Here is a 21,547-nt window from a genome sequence, read left to right on the forward strand (position 1 = left end):
GCTGTGGAACATGACAGAACAAATGAATTTATTAGAAAGGTATGTGAAAAGTGAACAATGAATGGAACTGCAGACTGCACCATGTAGAAAGAAAATCATTTAATTGACATGCAATATTAAATCACAACTTCCCACAAAGCACATCTGCCAGGCACCCTTACATACAGAAGCAGCTGAACCAGTAATATAAGCTCATATCGTCCAGTTTGCAATGGTCAGAAAAACCAAGAAGACAAGGCGTGCAAATAATGTGGAAGAGTGCAGGTGAGAATGGATGAATATTATAAATGGGCCACAGGCCCAATGTGCCCACAACTGCATGTCCGTAAAGACTACTGCCACACATATGCTCCAACTGCTCAAAAATGAGACCATAGCCTACTCAGAGGCATGAATTATGTACATGTCGAAAATGTCTCTCTGAAGTTCAATGTTTCTATTGAATGTTGCATAAGGAAGAGTGCCATGTATATGACCCCTTTAGCCAATCCACTGGCTCAGTAGCGCTCATTTTTCAAACAAAGGTGGCATGCATATACACAACAGCATGAACAAAATGTGCCTTCTTTCCTATACAAAAGACAATACTGATGTGTGCGGCATAATGCTTCAGAAAAGACTGAGCCCAATACAGGTAAGAGGAAAAACTGTGTACTAAAAAAATTATGTTATGAGACCTTCACAAAAATGCATAGATAAAATTGTCACCAACATACACGGATACATTTTTATGGCACAGAGTATAAGTGGCACAGCACACCCCAAAAGGACATGAAAAGAAAAATACAAGGCCAAGGCCAGCACTTGTCATTTTATAATAAACAGGAAAGAGATCCTGAGAGTTTTTTTCATTATTTCTTTCCTTTACTCCTGACCTCTGTATACTACCCAGTTATTACTGCTGCCCTTGAGAGTCGGAAAACCAGAGTTTGCAGGTTAAGTGAAACTCGCTAAGAGATGCAAATGAATTACAAGATGCACCAAAACCTAGCTACCTTTGTTTGCAATTCCTTGTCACAAAGTGCGATGTCCTTGCCCAAATTGTGTATTTCTGTTTTGTCGAGAACACAGACACACAAGAGCTGCGCCGCTGGCACTTGTGCATATGTGAGTTGCGAGAAAAAAATCTGCGGACTGTGCCTAGGTACTATGGAGGAAGTACATGCTTTGCTGTGTTAGTACCTAGCTGATGGCAATGTGCACTATGCGAGAAACGGCACTAAACTTTCATTCTAATGGGATCACAGCGGCCTATAATGAATCTGTAATGGCAAAGAATGCAATGCAACAAATTCGCAGAAACAACAACTTATCATTCACTGGTCTGCGGCAGCTAAAGCAACATCTACCCGTTTGCGTGTCGACGCACTGGACAAAACAGAAATACACTGTCCAAATCGGCAGTTAAATGATCAGGCAAGACAGTGAACATATTCGTCTCACCTAGATCCGGTGATTAAGATGCGGAAAAGAGTGCTCCAAATTATGTCCTTCTCTGGTTATACAGAACGCACAGAACCGGCACTAAAAAAATTTTGAATTATGCCATTCCTCATTGTTAGTGTTAAGTTCATGCCATACTCTCGGACAATAACCCCCTTCCAAGTACCGTTTTCATCCTGCTACACAGACACATGAGGACACAATCGAACAGAAATTTTAACGTACCACCGGTTAGCAACTTGTACAGTAGGCGTAGGTTAGCCTACATTAGAATGAAAATATGGAAGAACCTTCCAAAGACAATAAAAGAGTCCAAAATTTTCGTATGTTTTTAAATACAAGCTATAATTCATAATGAGTATGTTTTAATAGTGTAATATCAACCAATTTTTGCTATTGTGCATTTTACTCTAGTGCTACAACAATTTTATTAATATTGAGTTAACATTGTTAACAATGTTAGTAGAATCTGTACTTACAAATTACATTACCTGTTAACCTTAGTTTCAACCGTGCTTTGTATTAAATTGCATGGGCCCAGAACTAGCAGTACTGCTACGGGCCCAGGTGATTGTCAGCAATGTTCTGTAACCATGTAAAGAAAGAAAAAAAAAGGGGGGGGGGCATTCTTTCAGCTATGGCATGTTTTGGTTTACTTCCAGTACTTCTTCATTAACAGCTAGGTAAGGCAACAAATACTTAGTCTTAGGCTGATTCAGCGCAGTAAACAACTGTAGACTAGAGTAAAACAAAAACTGAATGGTTACAACTGCAATTATTATAAAACACGCTTTACTACACAGCTTACGACATTTTCCAGTCGCACAGGTTGATGATCGCAAGTCAGTGACGTCATTGGGTGTCATTGTGACATAGCCGAACTTAATCAATTTTGCCGAGCGCACGGATACGCTCAAGCACTGGCGGGTGCGAGTGATGCCACGAGGAGAAGAGCCAGTCATAGACTGGGAAGCTGAGGTTGTCTCTGTTCAGCTTGATCAGCGCACTCCGCAGAAATGATGCATGATGCATGCCTCGCGCAAAGGCATCCGCTTGGAATTCGAAGCGCCGACTCAAGGCAGTCATCAGGAAGTCAACAAACTAGAATGAAAACAGGTAATGCACACACGTAAGTTCCCGTACAAATTCAAGAAACAAGGTGAAAGAGAAAACCTGCACTACATTTTTTTCATTCTTAGCAAACCTCTACTCTTGTGAACAGCACTGTCAGCAAAAAAAAAGAAACACTTGTTTTGTTGGCCTATTAATTCGTACGGCTTAATATTCCAAAGCAACACTGGGGTTTTAGAATCGTAGTGCAGGGATTTAGATTAATTTTGACCACCTAGTGTTCATTAACGTGCACCTAAATCCAAGTAAATCAGGGCTGTTTTTTACTTCACCCCATCGAAATACAGTCGAACTCATTCATAATGATACCAGTTGTAACACTATATCAGATATAACAATAAGCAGCGATGCACAGTCAACTTTTGCAACTGTTCTATTGTAAAATAAGCTACTTACAACAATGCTCTCATGCAGCGTTATTGGTTATAACAATTAAATCTGGCTAGTGGGTGGGTATGTACCAAAAGAAAAAGAATGCAAAATTCTAAAAAAAAAGAAAATGAGAGCTCTTTTGTAATACGCAGTTTACTGCTACATGAATAAACATGCTTCGGTTCATCCTGCAGTAGTGCTATGCCAAAATCATTCAATGGTTATACAGTTCAATGAAAAATAATGTAGCTTTCCTTGGGCTTTTCGTTTCATTGTCTGCTGGTTTCGTACGGTTACTACTAATAATCGAGCGCCTGCATTCCACTTATTCGTAGACCATGCTGTCTAGGAAAATACAACCAAGAAGTGCTCTCACAGATTTAAAAGAAAAGGATAAAATAAAAGGCCTAAACAGCTGACAGGAAGCATCAGCCTTGATCTAGAGAAATCTTTTAAAGCTGTGAGGCCCAAAGCTGTTTAATAGGTTACCTTCAAGCTTATATTTTGACAGATGAAATCTTATTCATTTATTTATTTACTTACTTAGCTATTTATTCATTCATTTATTTATTGTACCTTCAAGGCCCGAAGGCATTACAGAAGGGAGTTGAAGATAATACAGAACATGCACAGACGACAGGTTATGATAACAAAAAAATAAAAATGCAGATTAACAAAAGTATTCTTTAATAGTAGTTCTAAAAGCAGATGTATTGGTTATATTAACAATTGAGACCAGCAGATGATTCCATGCAGTGGTAGTTTTAGGAATAAATGAATAAAAAAATAAGTTTGTGCGACAATGTGGAACGCTCAATTTATGGTGACGGTCAGTACGAGATGATATGTAAGATGGTTCGGAGAAAAGTTCACTTTTTAATTTTGGATTGTAGTAATAAGCTTTCTGCAGCAGTGATAAGCATGTTAACTTCATATGGGATGAGAGGAGAGGGAAACTTAAAGTAGCGTTCATAGATGTTACGCTTGATGTCCGAGAATACTAAGTAAGAATGAAATGTGCGCTACGATTTTCTATAGATTCTATTGCATTTGTTAAGTAGTCTAGGCAAGGGTCCCAGACGGAAGAGGCACATTCAAGCTTAGGACGTATTAGCGTTTTGTACAGAAGTAAAGTAAGTGGGGGCCATAGAGAAATTGCAACGGAGGTAACCAAGCATGCGGTTAGCATTGTTAGTGATGCGGTTTATGTGTGTTTGTCAGGAAAAATTAGGTGTTATATGAATGCCTAAGTATTTATAGGAAGTGACTTCTTTGAGTACAGAGTTCATAAAGTGATAATTGGATAGTTCATAAAGTGATAATTGGATAGGCTAGACGAAGCAGTATTACAGGAAATCTTCATTAGTTTGCACTTCTGGCTGTTTCGTTGCATTTTCCAAGTGTCACACCAGTTAGATACATTGTCTAGATCAGACTAATTTTAGAGTGTCAGAATTTGATTATATTACTCTGTAAATGACACAATCGTCTGCAAATAACCTTATGGAGAACGGTACCCAGTTAGGCAAATCGTTTATATAAATTAGAAAAAGCAAGGATCCGAGAACAGAACCTTGGGGAACCCCAGAACTGACAGGACAAAGCGAGCAAGAGTCAAATGTTAGCAGAGACAAACTGCGTTCTATTGAATGAAAAGTTTTCAATCCATGAGATAATATTACGGTCAATGTTCAGTGTATTTAATTTTAGACAAAGTAATTGGTGAGAGACGAGATCAAATGCTTTAGAAAAGTCGAAGAACATGGTATCAATTTTAGACAATGTAATTGGTGAGAGACGAGATCAAATGCTTTAGAAAAGTCGAAGAAGATGGTGTCAATATGAAATCCATTATCCAACACAGCACAGATGTCATGTGTAAATTAAATAAGTTGAGTATCAGAGGAAAACAATTTATGGAACCCATGCTGACAAGATGAAAAGAATGAATTTGTTTCTAGGAAGTTAATGAGATTAGAGTATATTATATGCTCTAGAATGTTGCATGGCACACTTGTTAAAGAAATCGGTCTGTAATTTAAAGGTGAATGCGCGTTGCCAGACTTAAATGGAACCACCTTGCCGACTTTAAAATCCTTTGGTAATGAGAACGACAGAATAGATTGTGAAATGATGTTGCATAAAAGTATAGAAGAGTACACTTGGTATTTTTCAAAAACTTGGAATTAATGTCATCTATTTCTGACGATGACAAAATTTTTAATTTACGAATCAAGTTCACGACACCATCATAATGAATTAACAAGAGCTCCACCTGAGGAAAATTCATCTTAACAACTTCAGGTGGAGAAGTACAGGGCATCACTTTATTCAAAAATGATTTAGAAAACACTTCATTAAGTACAGAACATTCTTCGTGTGGAACAACAGCGCCATCTACATCAGTTAACATTATTGTGTTACATTCGGAACCCTTGACAATTTTCCAAAATTTCTTAGTATTTTCAGCCGGCAGAAATGGAAGTGTATTGTAAAAGAAAAGGCATTTAGCTTTTTTGACTGCGCCTTTAAACAGTGAAGCAACCTGCTGGTACGCATGCCAGCTATCAGTTGTACTCCGTTTTTTTAGCTTGGTGAAACAGCCGCTTCTTCCTGTTCAAGATATGTTTTAGAGATGCATTAACCCTGACGCCATATGTGCCATTCTGTCGGCCAAAAGCAACTATTGGCAACTGTTGTGGCAATGGTGGTGCTGTGAAATTTGGGGGTGGGCCGATCTACTCTGGCCACTTAGGATCCCTCAAAATATGCCAACATGTCAGCACACCATTGTACAGTATTTGCATTACACAGTCATGCAATCAAACTCGTTGCCTTGTAAGATTTACAGTAAAACATCACAACCACTGAGGAACTGCAGCAGAAAACACAAGATATTAATGGAGTGTACAAGGCCTACTTACCGTGTTGTAAGGTGAAAATATGTACATGAAGATCAGCATCAGCCCAATGAAGACGGGCTTGGAGTTATAGAAATCAAATGCCCTGTATGCCCGGTCATCCTTATAGAGCAGGGAGAAGATCATGAAGCAAAAGAATAGGTGGACCTGAAAGGGAAGTGAAGAGTAAGCATTGGAATATTCTTTTACTGTCCTAACAAAAAACAAGATTGTTTATTCCTGCAGACATAGAAAACTAGCAGCATCAAGAGTGCTATAAAGCATGTCAGAATAAATTTACTGAATAAAAATGTTGGAAGTAAAACACTCATATAAATGTACTATGGTGGACAATTGAAACACAAGAAAGTTCTGGCTAGCCAGAACATGTTTTCATTTCCTGTTATGCCAATTCATGTAATGCTGGCATAATTTCTGCCTGTATGCTACTGGAGTGCGAGGTCTTTAGCACCATCTTTGGCAACCAGATAAGTAGTGCTGCAAGCTCATGCACTTGAGGTATAAAAATGCAAAGTATGTTCGACTTGGCAGTATCTTTTTCATGAAAGATTTGTTCCTAATGGTACGATATGATATAACTATGGCAGCAATATACGTCCAGCTGAGACTGAAGGAAAGAGCTGAAGAGAAGTGAAGTTGGGCAAGTCACACAATGTGCAGAACAGAGAACAACTGGTCTGTTAAATGTATTTATTTATTTATTCATATATCCTAAAGGCCTATTCGGGCATTACACAGGGGAGGAGACAGAATAACAAACATACAAAAAAAGAATTAACAGAATATAGTTCAGGACAGCAAAGGATGGAGCAATAGAGAAAAAAAAAAAATCTGGAGGCATAAGATGGGCTGGCTTTACACAGGTTATGGGTAATTAGAGATCTCTGCAAAATACCTTTATCCCGCATCGGAGTAAAACATAAGCTGGTTATAATAGCAATAGCAGATGTGCTTTATTTTTTTAACTATAGAAGGAAAGACGCCTTTCCCTTCATCAGAAGACAAACAACTGTTCACCCTCATCACTAGAACCACAAGTGTTCACGACTACTACTTTATCTCGTCTTCTATTGAGTGCATGTGCTACTGCTGGGAAAACTAAATCCCATAGAGCTGACTGCTGAGCACTGTACCTGGCCTATGACGAAATTTTTAATCACGTGGCTAAGCTTCCAGTGTCCAAGTTCATGGCACAGAACTCCAAGAATCTCATCATTGTTGCAGCCAGTCTTGTGTTGCTTCTTTTCAGGCACTGCCTAGAAAAGAAAAATAGAGTAGAAAACAGTGGTGACAGTGCCGCACATAAGTGAACGTGGAAAGAATGAACAGACTGCATTGGCCAGTGGAGAAATTTAATGACGCTCCTAGTGAGCTTTCAACTAGATTACCGCAACATTTTATTGGCAATAATGTAAATTAAATGTCAAGAAGGTAAATCCATCGAATCCTTTCGTTGGGCGCAGACAAACACGGACAATCTCTTGGCGGTCTCATTTCGTGCGCTACTGGTGTGTGACAGTTCCGTGCCACAGAGTTGCGAGGAGGGGCGGGAGGGAAGCGGATTTGCTTTTCCGCCTGCTTGATGGATGGCGCTAGTTACCTCTATCACTTAAGCCTCCTTACTGCCACCTAAGACTACCACGGCGAAGTTGCCAAGGCAGGACTGGGCCTCAGTCTTCGTTTCCCTCCGAGCGCTCGTGTGCTTTTTCTTTCGTCTGCTGACAGACTGGCGCTGCATTTACGTTCTTCGTCCTGCATTCTTCACGCGTCATGTCTTATGAAGATGATAGAGTCGTTGCCACTGATCATAATCATATTAGTGTGCCCCCTTCTGTTGCGAGGTCACTGCGTGCAAAAGATAAGGAGAATGAGGTACTGGGTGCTACTTTCGAGTCCTTGCATCAAGGTTCATCTTGTACATAATCTGATGTGGCGCACTGTCTCCGACAACCTTTTTATCGGGATGTCTTGGTTGCACTCGTCATTGTAAAAAAAAAAATCGCACTTTCACTCAACAGGTGAAGCATCGATTGCAATAGCAAATTAGTGGACAGCTATACGAAGCAAGGAGAATAGTTTTATCGTCCGTATAAACTTGTAAATATAGTGTAAACAAGCATGATGTCACATGCACAAGCAAACATGAACGCATCTCATTTGATGACAGCAGAAACTTGCTGACAAAACACTCTAGGAAAGGCGGCAGCAGGAGCGAGCGAAGTGACATTTGTGCCGTCTATCGCTTCGACGAAAAGTGAGTGCTAAGAATACACAGCACTCGCAAAGCTACGAGCTGCCTACGTGCCTAGACTCTGCTCTCAAGATACAGCCACGCGACCGTGCAGGGCCACCACATGCACAGTTACAGCCGGAGTAGAATGCTGCCCCCTCTACCCCATCCCCCCTTGGTGCCTCGCAACGTTGGGTGCCTTGCACACAACAAAAGATGGCGCGCTTCCTCCGCACTCTGTCTTTTTCACGCAGACGCACGGCGACAGGGTTATAGCCCTTGGACATTATACAGAACCTCGCATGCAGCATTAAGGAGTCTCTCCTAAGCTTTTCCTCTATGGCAGAGTCAGAGCAATGCTGGTCGGAGACGCAGCCACATGATTTGGCATGCTGCTGAGGGCATCGTCGCAGCGCAGTATGTTCGAATTAACCGTCACAAATGCTTGCACGTTCTAATTATCGGGCGTTTTCGCCCACTGGAATACACATAACTTGGATGGAACCACAACGTCAGTTCGAATAAACTGGACGTTCGAATGAACGAGATTCGACTGTATTGAACTTCTCAACCTCTTGTCCATAGAACACCATGCATTTAGAACCTCAATATAACGAAGTGTGTTTGCGTGCAATCTCAATACAGTCAAACCCACTTATAACAATATTCAAGTGCCAGAAAAATTCGATTGTTATAACCGATAATTGTTATAACCAGGTTGCATGAAAAAATCAAAACAGGGGGTTGGCAGAGCTGATGTGAGAAAACTGTAATGGAGGGAAGGCCAGTGCCTCTCCCCACCACCTTCCTCCATCGGGCTGCTGATTGTGCTCGTTCGTTTAACTGCTGCTTGAGTGGTTCAATCGCATGTACCTAACAAGCCGCGGCTGTTGGTGTTAAAGAATGACATTGCTGTATCAACTGCAAAGAGGGGTCATGGGTGGCAAGCGATATGCGAGCACCGCCAAGGCATCGCACTCTGGTTGAGAAATCTTGTTGAGAAGCTTGTTGAGAAATCCAGAAGGAATGCTGAGGCGAGATCGCCATGAGCACCTCGCCACACACTTCTCATTGGCTTGCACGAGAAAACTATGTCCTTGTCGGTCAGCCTTTCATGCTTTACGCAAAGTTTGCCAGCATCATCCAAGGCATTCGTGTTTTGGAGGGTGGGGCAGAATAGAGCTGTGGGCACAGCCTATTTGTGTTCGGAGGGGTGAAAGGGCAACGGGAGAGAGGCGTGCGAAGATGGCTGGAAAATGAGCGCACGGCGGCTCTTGGAGCAGCGGCCCATCATGCAGTGGCTTGAATTTCTTCTTTTCATTTCTTTTCAAGTATTTTGCATTTCACTGCCTTTCAGTTCAGACACCCAGCAGCCAGACTTCGTTACAACCTACAATACGGCATCGAGGCATTGTAGTAAGGAGGTTATTTCACCATGGAAAACGCAAAAGTTGACGGTGCGGCAGCTTCTCATTGTTATAACCAATATATTGTTAAAACCGGTATCATTATAAGTGGGTTCAACTGTATAACGAAATTTCACTGCAACCGCATAGGAATGCAGAGACAATAAATGGAAACTTTTGTGGATGCAGATAGTCAAATGATTGAATTAGAAGTGGCTTCTTGCAAACACACCTCTCAAATCGCGCGCAGCGCGTCAAGAGTGACCGCCGAAGTGGAGACGCGTCATGTTCCATATAGTATGAAGTCCAAGTGCCCCATACACTGTGTGCTTTAGCTGCAAGGGAAAGTGTGTGAGGCTGTCACACACCTCGTGAACGAGGCGCCCATGTCGGGCCAAATTCCAAAGCCTCCGAAAATAACCCCACGAAAGCACGGACAATTAGTAAGCGACCTTCTGGTGTGCCAGTAAATGCCGCTTGTGGTCCAAAGACCGAGTCAGAGCACAGAGTCGTCAAAACTCAACAAAATATATTCTTCAAATAAGGCAGTTACGTTCGCACATGCACACTTCAGTTAGATGCATCACAATGCAATTCAGATTGGTATTAACAAAACTTATGAAAATAATTAACGACAAGCACTAAGAGTTCAACACTTACACTACAGAATGAATAGGAGCACCAAGTGTCCACTCATATTCACTCATGCTGCTCTTAAGCCAGATGTCTTTGGCGTAGCTCGTGACAAATCTCGAAGAAGGAACTTCTGGAAATGCAGATGCTCTAGAAACTCATCGGCCAGCTTGTCCAGGAATCTCCTTCTGCAGACAGTCGGTCTACACATCGCATCTCTTCACTGGCACATTCTGATCTCCGATCTTCTCCAATTCCAGCACAGCACTTTTATAGCCTTCGCCGGCATTTCTCAAACTTTCCGACTGATAGCATGAACAAAGCCTGGGAACCTTCTAGACATTTCTCATGTTTTCAGCTGCGGCCACAGCGACTCATCCGTCAGCACATGCTCGGGTCGTCCCCATCTCTCTCTCTCACTCTCCTCGTCGTGTGTCGAGGTCTGAGAGGGTGTTTAGGCATGTTCCCTCTCACTCTTCGAAGCTAGTTGCCGTTGATCCCATCAGTTGTCTGTGGCATATAGGCTCATATGGGCTGAGGAGCTACTTTTGTGGCTTGGGTGATATGCGGCGCGCATTTTGATTATGCGCACTTTTGTGACAGAGGGCGACACAAAGATGGTGGCTTTAAGAGTGTTGCCATCCCGTATGAGCAAAGAGAAAGAAAGGAGGGGAGCAAGCTTGCAGTAACGCAAGTAAGCATGCGTAAGGGGGCGGGAAGTGGGGGGGGGCAAGTTGGCACATGTCTCGGCCGTGGCTGCGCATGGCTGGAAATACGGCTGAGCGCATACGCAGCTGCGCACCCGGCTCTAGAGGTAGTCAGCCTCTAGAGCCGGGTGTCAGCCTCTAGAGCCTCTAGAGCCAGGCCAAGACAGCCTGGCATCATGTAAGCTGTCTTCCCGCCCGATTAGTATTGGAGGTTGCGTAATCTCGAGTTTAGGTGACCCGTTAAAGCGAGAGGCAGCTGAAGGATGTGCTCTCCGCTGCTGGCACTTTTCATGATAGTAGCACTGTCCAAGTGCGGGCGATGCTATCAGCTGCGGAGGCAGAGCGCATGTGAAAGCGTGGCTGGCTTCACTTAATTTGTACTGTCGATGCGAAGATAGCTTCGATGTGGCATGAAACTATTATTCGTCGCCGACTCCCACATTCATCAAATTGCTTTCATATTCAAATTAGCTTTTTTGCGATTGCCACACAATACGGAAAATTCTGCGTCCCCCTTTCCACGCAAAAAAAAATCGATCAGTGACTGTACTTATTTGCATAAAAGGTCAAATGTCAATACAAATAAATTTCGATATAGCAAAGAAAACTGCAGATTTTACTGACCTTGTTATACCGTGGTTTAACTGTACTAGAGTTGAACTCAAATACAGTGAACTCGGATCAAGTGAAATATACTTTACATTGAAGCAAAACATATTGGCCAATACTTATGCACAGTAACTTGCTCATAATGAACTGGGCATTGCCTATATCGAACTCATGTGGTCCATTTGGCACTCTCGAGGGAAGGTCGACATTATTAGCTGCTTCAAGTTCAGCGGACAGAAATAAGACCTCGCACCATGAATGTCATTCCTGGAGACGTTGAGAAACATTTAAATGCAGAGGCAAAAGTTACTAGCTACCATGTGTAATTTGTTTTGATTAAATGGGTTTTTTGCTTGCTTCTTTTCTCCAATGGGGATAACAAATGCTTACAAAATGAACACATCCATCACAACACTTTGTTTAAGTTCATTATAGACGAGTATGGATACGATGAATTACCCCTATGTACTGAATTATGTTCAACACTTAAGCCTGTTTGGTATAACCAAGTTTGACTGCATTAGCGAATGTGGCCGGCCAATGCAACAGCACTTGTGAATTAAAATGTTTGTCAATTTCGCTCCAGCTCTTCCACCTACCTTAGATTCGACTGCTTCCTTTTCACTGGTAATTTCCCCATTTTCACCTTCAGTCAGCTCATCTTTCTCAAACAAGGTGTCGAATAAGACAATCTTCTTCTCCTTGAACATCCCAAAGAAGTACGCATTGCTGTGCGATGACCTCTTTGAACCTGCATCAAAAGTAACACTGTATTTGCAGTGGCATTTACAACACGTTCCCCAATTACAAGCATTGCAAACAGTATTACAAGACGTTGATGGGCTAGTTGGTGCAAATCCATGAGTACTTTGTTTAGCGCAAAACAACAGACACAAGAAAGACAACAGGACAAGGCACTTGTCCTGTTGTCTTTCTTGTGTCTGTTGTTTTGCGCTAAACAAAGTATTCATGTATTACAAGAGTTGATGCTGAAAATTTTTTATATAGCATTCATTCTACAAACTGCATCTGCACTACACAGTGACATTTCTTCCTGGTCTAGAACAGGCTGGCTATGCAGACATGACCCTTACTTTCATTTTTCAGTGTTACTTCAACGTTACATCGAAAAGATAGATCAATTGACCAAAGAACGTCAGCCTGCCTATGTGAAGCCCTCTATCATGGTTCATTCAATTTTCATTGCCCAGTGCGTTTCCAGTCATCAGCATTTGTCTTGAATTCAGAATGTAAGTGAATTTATTTTCTTGGTTATGTTTTCTTTAAAATGCATGTTCAAGAGTGAAGCATGTCAATTGTATTGTAACTTCTGCACAGAGCTTTATTTACTGCAGTCTGATACTCGGGCTACTTGAAACTTCTGCCTCTAGCTGCGGAATAACGTAGCATTTCATATTGCTGAATGTTATGCAGGAAGTTGGCTGGTGCTTCTTTTCATTGAATGTTAAGTTCTCTTTCTTCTATCACCCATCATGCAGTAGTCCACCTCAGAGCTCGTGAGGATTAATTAAGTAAATAAATCCCTGTATCCATAATCTGACCGAGCGAAACACTTCTGCTGCTTCAGTTAAACCAAGCTGGCAGGGAATAGACCTCTCAAGTGTTGAAGCTAATATGCACACTGTCTTAGCATTAGGTAGCATCCTCTGTGTGTCACAGCCCGGCTAACCAGCACTAAGTACCTTTGTACTAAAAAAAATATGCAATTTCTTATTCCAAAGTATCTTCACAGAATGTTTACCACAACATGCTTGCCTAAATCAAGTACTACAGGGCACATGACAAGACAGTCTAAACAAATGAATTCACTGTTAAATGAATAATACTGCAGCCATGTGGCACCTGCTTTTGGTGGACATGTTACCAACAGGCAATATTTTTTTCCCATGCATTTCGAGGGCTTAGGTGATTCTAAACATTATTCCACACTTTACACAAGAAAAGTGGATCTCAATCAGCCTAGAATGAATATGGGATGTCAAATTATAAAAGTGAAGTATACTTACAATACCACTTATGCATTTATCATTTATAAGTATTGTCTACTATGCTGTACAGGTGCCTAATACCAGCCAGGATATAACAATATGTAGTCACAACCTACTCCGTTTTCCAACCTTTTGCAATTACAAGAGGGCAGCACTGCACTGAATGCACAAATAATAGTAAATTTTCTCAAGAAGAAGAGCAGGACAACATTCGTTACCTTCAACGTTGCAGCCTTCCTAGACTCGCCTGTAGTCCTCTGCGATACTTTGAAGCAAATTATGCTTCCCCAGAACAGCTACAAAACTGTCACATTACCATGTAATGACTGCAAGCACACATGGTGCAATGAGCTAATGGTGATGTTGCAATGTAGCCATTAGGCACATTCATACAATGATAAGTGTCATGTGCATGAAACAAAGCAGGTTACTAAATTTTTAATAGTCCATTCATGCCAATAACATAGCACTCTCTTAGATGTTAAAGAGCACAATGCACTTAAATTTTAGCATGCTTATGCTAAAGCAGATGAGTCTAAATATGCTTACCTTCTACAACCAAAAGCTTTTTGAGTGGGAAATTGATGCTGGCTGCCAGCTGTTCAATCCTGGTTTTCAGCTCTCCTTCAGGCAGTGGCGTGAACTTGTCCAAAAGTGGTGCAATGAAGTCCGAGTAGATGAATGACATGAGCTGGAAGGAGTCAAACAAAAAGTACTGAGAAGGTTGTGCAGAAGGAATGCTACCACAGCAACACTTACGAACAACAGAAGTCAAGGAAAGTAATGTCTTTATTGCTTAGATATGGCAGTTGAAATCGGCCAGCTTTCAGCATGTCTGTAAGACCAAACGCTGAATGCCAATATTAACTAAAGTGGCATGCCTGGAGAGGCATAGAAAAATTCTTAACAAGTTTCCTCTTTTTGTGTGTGTCCTAGTAGTACACACTCAGATATTTACACACGCATAAATGACTGCATGCTCAAAAATTTTTTAGAAAAGCATTTTTCATAACAGAATTGAGTGTAAAGCTAGCCACTCCTGTATGATTAAGCATGCAGCAAAGCGAATATGTTCATGTGTAAGGATTGAACGTCAAAGGTCAAAGTTGTGCCAGTTTGAGTATTACCTGCTAGGTTCGCAAAAAATGAAAAATTCTCGGCCAGTTCCTTTTGTTTTCTTTCTTCCTACACTATTTTACTTGTTAAATTATGGTAATTTCTATTGCTATCACCTGTCAGGCTGTTCTTTCCATTGTGCCACGGTCCTTGCTGCTTGACCGACAGCAGCACAATTGAAGAAAGATGTGGAAAGAGCAAGCATGCATCACAAGCCCAAAACATTACAAATTACACTTCTCTTTAATTGCTTTTGTTTCTGGTTGTCTCTTACAGTTTCTTACTCATACTTGGTGGTTGGCTGACTTAGCTCATAAACATGAGGGTAGCAATATGCTCATAGGAAAAGCCTGCCCCACAATGAATGAACTGAACATTGTTGCCCATTTTGAGTGCATATGCATACTTTCTTGGCCATTTCATTACCATGCTTCATCATACAGCATTGACTGAATTGCTAGTAAAATGACACATAGGGCTATTTAAAGATTGCAAAAGCATACGTGCAAGCATGCAGAAGTGATTGAGTTAGAGCCAGCTAGCACATGATTTGAATTGCCAAGTGACATGAGAAACCAAAAGGAACAAACAAGGCACTGTTGCATGTATATTTCTTGCATTACACTTTTTAGGTTGCAATACGTCCCACATAATAATTGCAGTCATTCCTGTGGGCACTTCCTTTTTTTTGGACACTATGTGCTGGGTAATTGCATATCGAGAACACTATACACTTTCCAAGTGTCCTTGGCCAAAGAAACACAAGTTACACAGCTTAGTTACAAAGAATAACATTTTTACAACACCCCAAAAGGTGTAACCTTTTAAAGCGTGCTGGCAGATTGCTTAAATAGTCATGAAATTGAACATTTAATATAAAGAAGAAAAACAGAAGGGCAGTAGGCTTAGAGCAATGATCTAAATTCACGAGCTGATGACAGCTGAAAACTCACAATCGAGACAACGAGGGTGAAGAACCACAGGTAGATAAAGAAATAGTCTCCACCCATCTTGATGATTTGGACAATGCCACAAGCAATTGGTAGAACGACAGCTTGCATCAGAAAGAACTTCTTTACTCTGTCCTTTGCGAAGAACCCGGGAGTCTGAAATGAGCCACGAAACAAGGAGGTTCACAATTGGCCCAGTGACATTCAATAACTTGGCTAAGGAGGCCTTGAAAAACGCTAATGCGAAGGCATATACACATTTGCTCATTCTTCATAGTGCGTGTATATTTTAGTACAGTCAAAGCTCAATTCAATGGATTCTTGTGTTACAAAATTTTTAGCTTAGCAAAGTGTTTTCCCAATTCAGTGACACTTATTCATGAAGCCTAATGTGTCGAAAACCTCAAAGAAACAGTGAACTAAACATCTCCTTCCATTCACTGAAACCTTTTTTGGGAAAGTGAGTAAAATATGGGATTGGCAAGTTTTAATGACTGTTTATGCAGACAAAAATTCCCCTTTTTTGCTTACATATAAGCAATGTTATTTGCATTAGTGTTTTTTTAATCTGGTTTTGATTCAACCAAGTTCCTAATTTAACTCAATCAATTACTGGGTCCCATCAACTTCGTTAAAACAAGGTTTAATTGTACAACCTAGTGCAGTTAATATGCTTTCTTAGAATTGCGTTACGTTTCCTGAGAGAGGCAATGTCAAACATTTCAAAAGTATAACTAATAAATTCACCACTTCTTGCAGAAAATATTTGAATTTATGTGATCTTCACTAATGTACAGAAGAGCAGGCAAACTGGTATAAATATAGGTTCCTTCAGCAATAAACATTCCTCGCACTTAATTGAGAACTACTATTCTATTAAGAAGTTTGCTAAATTTGTGAAAATATGGACAACTTGCATTGTAGGAACACTTACACAGTTAACTGCCAAGCATCCAATCAAGCAAGCACAAAATTAAGTAAAAAGGAATTACATTATGGTCTCTTTAATGTGGCATTTCTTTTGGTGCCAAACCTATTTCTTCTTTCTTATCATCCACTGCTTATGACCGGTCGACAGTGACATAGCCAAGAATTTTTTTTCAGGAAGATGGGGAGTGGGGTTACCAATTTGATAAGGGAGGGGGCAGGGGAGGCTGGACAGGTGGCATCCTGGCACACAGAAATTTTGGGGGAGGTGCGTGCCCAGTGTGATCACAAGCCCGCCTTCTGGCTAATAAAGTAGGCAAAGAGTCACTTGAACCACTGTTGCCATGTGAAAAATAACTAAATTGCAATTAAATTGTTACACTATCCTGCCCAACATGTTTCTTTCGTTCTCATTAAACAAGTCATTTTACAGTGTGTGGAAATGACGGTAAGGTCTTGCTACACAAAGCGGCAAAAAGAAAAAGTAAAAAAATAAAGAACAAGTCTTGTCACCTGTTTGTTAAAGCCATGGCGCTCCTCAAGCACAAAGGTATAGTATATTGACCACGGCAAATCGAGCAGTGTGGACAGCAGGGATCCTCCAAAAATGAACAGAGATGTGATCACAAGCTGGAAGCAATTTATAAAAAATTGTCAGGGAGTGTGAGCACCTTACAGGCAACCATTATTATTCAGTTTGAAAACATATACACAAAGGTACATAAGGCAATAAGAGGAAATGGTGATTATTGATGAAAAAGGGATGAATCAGGTTGGAAACTGCCACAGGAAGAAGCACACCTGCCTGCTGTTCAGGAAGGAAGAGATAGAAACTTGTATATTAACTAAAGGAAGGAGCAAAGGAAAGAACAAAGAAAGAGAAAGATGAGAAAGAATATGGTGCAGCAGTAAGAACAGAAAATAAAAATCACTAGAAGACACTTATTCCAAAGGAATACTAAAAAATCAGAAAAACAATAAAATCGAAGTCTCGTCACAGGCTCAAAAAGAAATAAATGTGCTACAAATGGGTGAAGCCAAGTTAGACAGAACACCTGGGGCTGCTGTTCTGGGCCTCATCAAATTTGCCATCGTGACTGTTCTGGTTAGCTCACAGCACAGGGTTTACTACAAAAATTACTAGCAGGCATTAGTGTCGATGAGACCTACAAGCATGGCAGTGCAGCCAGGATGGCAATAATGGTTAGTTTGTCCTTCTGGTTTCAAATGAGTGTGACTTTGTAAATTGTTCACTTTTAGCAAAATATTGTGTTACAACTGCAACAATTCCCTAAAATTCTGCATGTTAGCTAAAGTTGCACGTTGGGCTTGTTGGGATATCATAATGGAGGCAAAAGGCGTAGCGCATCAGAAACAGGACAAAAGAAGAACACAGACGACACACATGTTTGGCGGTAACTCTCAACAAGTATTTATTGCGGGATCACAGTATACATATATACCCTTCTCCCACATACACTAGAACATGTGCTCTGAGCAACCTGATAGCACCTCTCGCGGCAGAATGGGAAATCTGTGTTAAAGAAGCATGCCAAGCACATAATTTCCCCTCTTTTCACGATAAGGAGGTGGATGGTTTGATGATACAAGACCCATTGAAGGTGGAGACGTGATATGCCTCAATGATGAGCCTGGTCATTTTGTTAAGGCTTTTTTTTTTTCCTAGGATCACTATCCTTAAAGAGAGGTCGGCATGGGCATCTTTTGAAGTGCTGTGCAAGAAAACCATTGACCTGCTCTTTGTTTAGATTGCTATTATGCTTTCTTAGCCTATCATTAAGGCATTGTCCAGTCTGGCTGATGCAGCAAGCTCTGCAGGATGTAGGTATTTGGTAGACAACACCTGTTATACACATTGCCAGCTTATTCCAACGATTCTTTTCGCAAGTCGTCTTCTTTGTTCCTACTGGTGTGGTCATTCTACAGACTGCTTAATTTGTTAAGCGGTGAAAACACCACAGGAATGTTATTGCATTGTGCTATTTTCTTGAGTCGATGCGACAATCCATGCATGTAAGGTATGACTGCTACTCTATTCTCTGTATTGGGGCACACTGGCGAGGAAACTTTTGATTGAAGTTTCTTCAGCAATCCCTCAGCTACGAGGCACTACATAGAGGCAGTCTGTGTAGAAAGACCACACCAGTGGGTACAAAGACTTGCAAAAAGAATCACCGGAATAAGCTTGTAGGGTGTATAACAGGTGTCGTCTGCCAGATACCTACATCCTGCGGAGCTTGCTACATTGGCCAGACCAGACAATGCCTTAATGATAGGCTAAGAGAGCATAATAGCAATCTAAACAAAGAGCAGGTCAATGGTTTTCTTGCACAGCACTGCAAAAGATGCCACTGCCGGCCTCTCTTTAAAGATACAGTGATCCTAAGAAAAAGCCTTAACAACATGACCAGGCTCATCATTGAAGCATATCACATCGCAACCGTCAGTGGGTCTTGTATCAGCAAACCATCCATCTTATTATGCCGAAAAGAGGTGGAATTTAAGCACTTGGCATGATTTTTTTGCACAAACTTCCCACTCTGCCGCGAGAGACGCTATCAGGTAGCTCAGAGCATGTGTTCTAATGCATGCGGGAGAAGGGTATATGCGTACGCTGTGATCCCCGCAATAAGCACTCGTTGAAAGTTAGCGCCAAACGTGTGTGTCGTCTGTGTTCTTTTGTCCCATTTCTGGTGCACTAAGTCTTTTGCCTCCTGCATGTATAGGGTTCCTTCATAATTTAGGCAATAAATAAAGCCACATAAACGTTTGAAGCCACAAGCATTCCACAAGTGCAAAGAGCAGACAAATTCATGTACGAACCATAATTCCTGTGCTATCTAAATTATTGCAGCACGATAGTTCCTTCTAGTAATTTTAGTATAGGAAAAACACTATGGCTCACAGGGATGCTATGGCCTATCTGCTTTACTCAAAATGCCAACACAAAGGAATTCAACGGCAGGTCAGAATTTGACAAGTGTCCAGAATAATACTACTGATTGGAGAGGATAATGTGCAGCTATGACAGCACCTCATGGTCGGGAGCACCAGCTCTGGCCGCCAAGGCCTCACAGAAATTCCAGAAAAAGGCAAAGCCACCAAACAGCAGCACGACCTGCAAAAGTCAATGGAAATATTTTTGAACGATCTGCGCCCAACTAGAATTGTTTCAACAGTGTCGTCAAGCATGACAATTGCCTTGTCCTGAATCTTTAAGAGATGGCAGAGATCACACTTAATAGTTCGAGATAGCTAATCTAAAGTGTCTCAAAAACACTGAACACAAATTAGAAGGGTCACGCGCATAAGAAACGAACTGCAGCAAAGAGTGAATTGGTCCAAGCAGTAATGACATCTAAGTAACTAACATCATAAGAAGACGACCGACACAAAGTGCACGAAACACGACAGTTCGTGCTTGTGTTTCAGCAAACGGCCTCCCTGCGTCGCCATTTATTATTATTTGTTACAATGGCCCACTACCGGAGCCTAATTCATGCTTTACTGCAAACCTTCAGCATCCACAGAGATGTGGATCGAGCAGCCGAAAATAACCAGACGCAAGCTGTAGCAATGTAGCTAGGTCAGGTATATTTTGTTCGCTCACAGGAAGATGAAAGTAATGAGCATCTTCTCGAGCAAGCTCACACGTAGCACGCATTCAGCGACAGTCAGGCGATAGCAACGTTAGGAGAGCGACGAGTACAAACAGCATCGCGAAACTGGTCCGGAACGTCTACGGTGACGTTATGCTGAACCTGTCACGACAGAAGGCACTCTCATTGCCACCTCTTGCAACTGCCACACACAAAAGCTCACGTACATGTGAGCGATGGAAGCCCTGAGCACTTTGACAACGAGAGGATAATATCAGAGTCGGTGAGTAGAGGGGGCGGACAAACCGTTGTTTCCAGCTCGTTCCAGATACTCGAGTAGAAACCAAACTTCATCTTGTCGAGCGAGTACAGCCTCGCTTTTGAGAATGTCTCTTGGTCCGTTATAGCCGTTAGCTCGGGAGGAACTCGGGGCGTACCTTTGCACACCTTGTACTGCAAGAGAAATGCAACACTGCGAACAAGCACCGAAAGCGGCGGTAACAAGGGCAAAATGAAGGTATCCTTACCTGCCTGTAGGACAGGTACGTCTCCCAGACGTAAGTTAACCACGACATAAACAGCGCGAATGCAAAAATGTTTCTTTCTGTCCAATACGGCTGAATCGCATAACCGACGAACAGAGGCACGCTAGTTACCACATCCATAGCTGCTTTGCAGCATTGCGCCAAGAAAGCTGGCAGGGTAAACATCGTGGAAGGGACACTTTGAGACAGTCTTTCTGCGACCCTTGATCAGGATAAACAACAGCGTGAGAAAAAATATCGCGGACGAAGGTGTCGGCTGCCGACGCATCAACAGTAAGTGCCCACCCGGCTTCAGCTATACGGATACGGCTACGCTCGGCTCGACTTCAACTTCCAGGTACAGTGGCGCATCCATACGGCAACTGCAGAAAGCAGTCATCCGATGATGGAACATTTCTTTCTCAATGATAGAACGAATACTTCCCAGGCGAAAACGTACGAGCTATGTTCCGTCGCCGTTATCCTTCGTGACTTTTTGCGCGTGCGGAAAGCGAATTGCGAAGGATTTTGTTGAAACATCACCGTTGAACTTTGGCGTTTCAAAAATTGGAACGAAATACAAGAGCAATCGCATGTGCTCTGTGCCGAAGCGCTCAACCCTCACCGTAGAATACGTCGTAAGCCTTTCCTACAAACAACCAAAAAGCTAGTGGGGCTTGGGTTGTGAACCCGCGCATCGGAAAGCCTGTTTTGGCACGTAAAACCCTAGAATTAGCCTTACTCGATCACCCGTTAGACAGTCTCGCATTCACGTACGTGTAAACGGTATTTGCGAAAGAAGAATGCTCGTATTCTCCGTCTGTACAATTGGTACTCTTTACGGTCGTTGTTGAGGAGAACCAGTATCGCGATGGGAAGTGCTCCATATGATCGGTGTCGTACGGGCACTTACGACTGCGATCAAGCCCGATTGAGATCAAATTCGTCG

General features: G+C 41.8%; 2 protein-coding genes across 2 annotated transcripts in view; one reads left to right on the forward strand and one right to left on the reverse strand.

Moving 5' to 3' along the window:
- LOC135897627 (blood vessel epicardial substance-like) overlaps positions 1 to 21,547 on the forward strand; it is a 107,755-nt gene that overhangs the window by 63,463 nt on the left and 22,745 nt on the right. The gene's annotated exons all lie outside the window — the stretch shown is intronic.
- On the reverse strand, positions 85 to 20,937 carry LOC135915276 (CAAX prenyl protease 1 homolog). Its single transcript, XM_065448298.1, has 10 exons — positions 20,602 to 20,937; positions 20,381 to 20,527; positions 19,510 to 19,593; positions 16,968 to 17,084; positions 15,531 to 15,683; positions 14,011 to 14,152; positions 12,052 to 12,203; positions 7,001 to 7,123; positions 5,871 to 6,014; positions 85 to 2,544 (listed from the first exon to the last, which is right to left on the reverse strand). Exons 1-10 carry the CDS (start codon positions 20,782 to 20,784, stop codon positions 2,326 to 2,328), a joined length of 1,464 nt encoding a protein of 487 aa, XP_065304370.1. The 5' UTR covers positions 20,785 to 20,937; the 3' UTR covers positions 85 to 2,325.

This window comes from Dermacentor albipictus, chromosome 5 (assembly GCF_038994185.2).
Source record: "Dermacentor albipictus isolate Rhodes 1998 colony chromosome 5, USDA_Dalb.pri_finalv2, whole genome shotgun sequence".
Taxonomy (NCBI): Eukaryota; Metazoa; Arthropoda; class Arachnida; order Ixodida; family Ixodidae; genus Dermacentor; species Dermacentor albipictus.

Excerpts from the sequence above, each read along its gene's own strand:
- LOC135915276 (XM_065448298.1), bottom strand. The coding sequence starts at position 20,784 with ATGTTTACCCTGCCAGCTTTCTTGGCGCAATGCTGCAAAGCAGCTATG. Across the intron at positions 19,594-20,380 it reads GGAACGAGCTGGAAACAACG|GTCGTGCTGCTGTTTGGTGG; the intron begins GTTTGTCCGCCC and ends TGACTTTTGCAG. Across the intron at positions 15,684-16,967 it reads GCCATGGCTTTAACAAACAG|ACTCCCGGGTTCTTCGCAAA; the intron begins GTGACAAGACTT and ends GGCTCATTTCAG.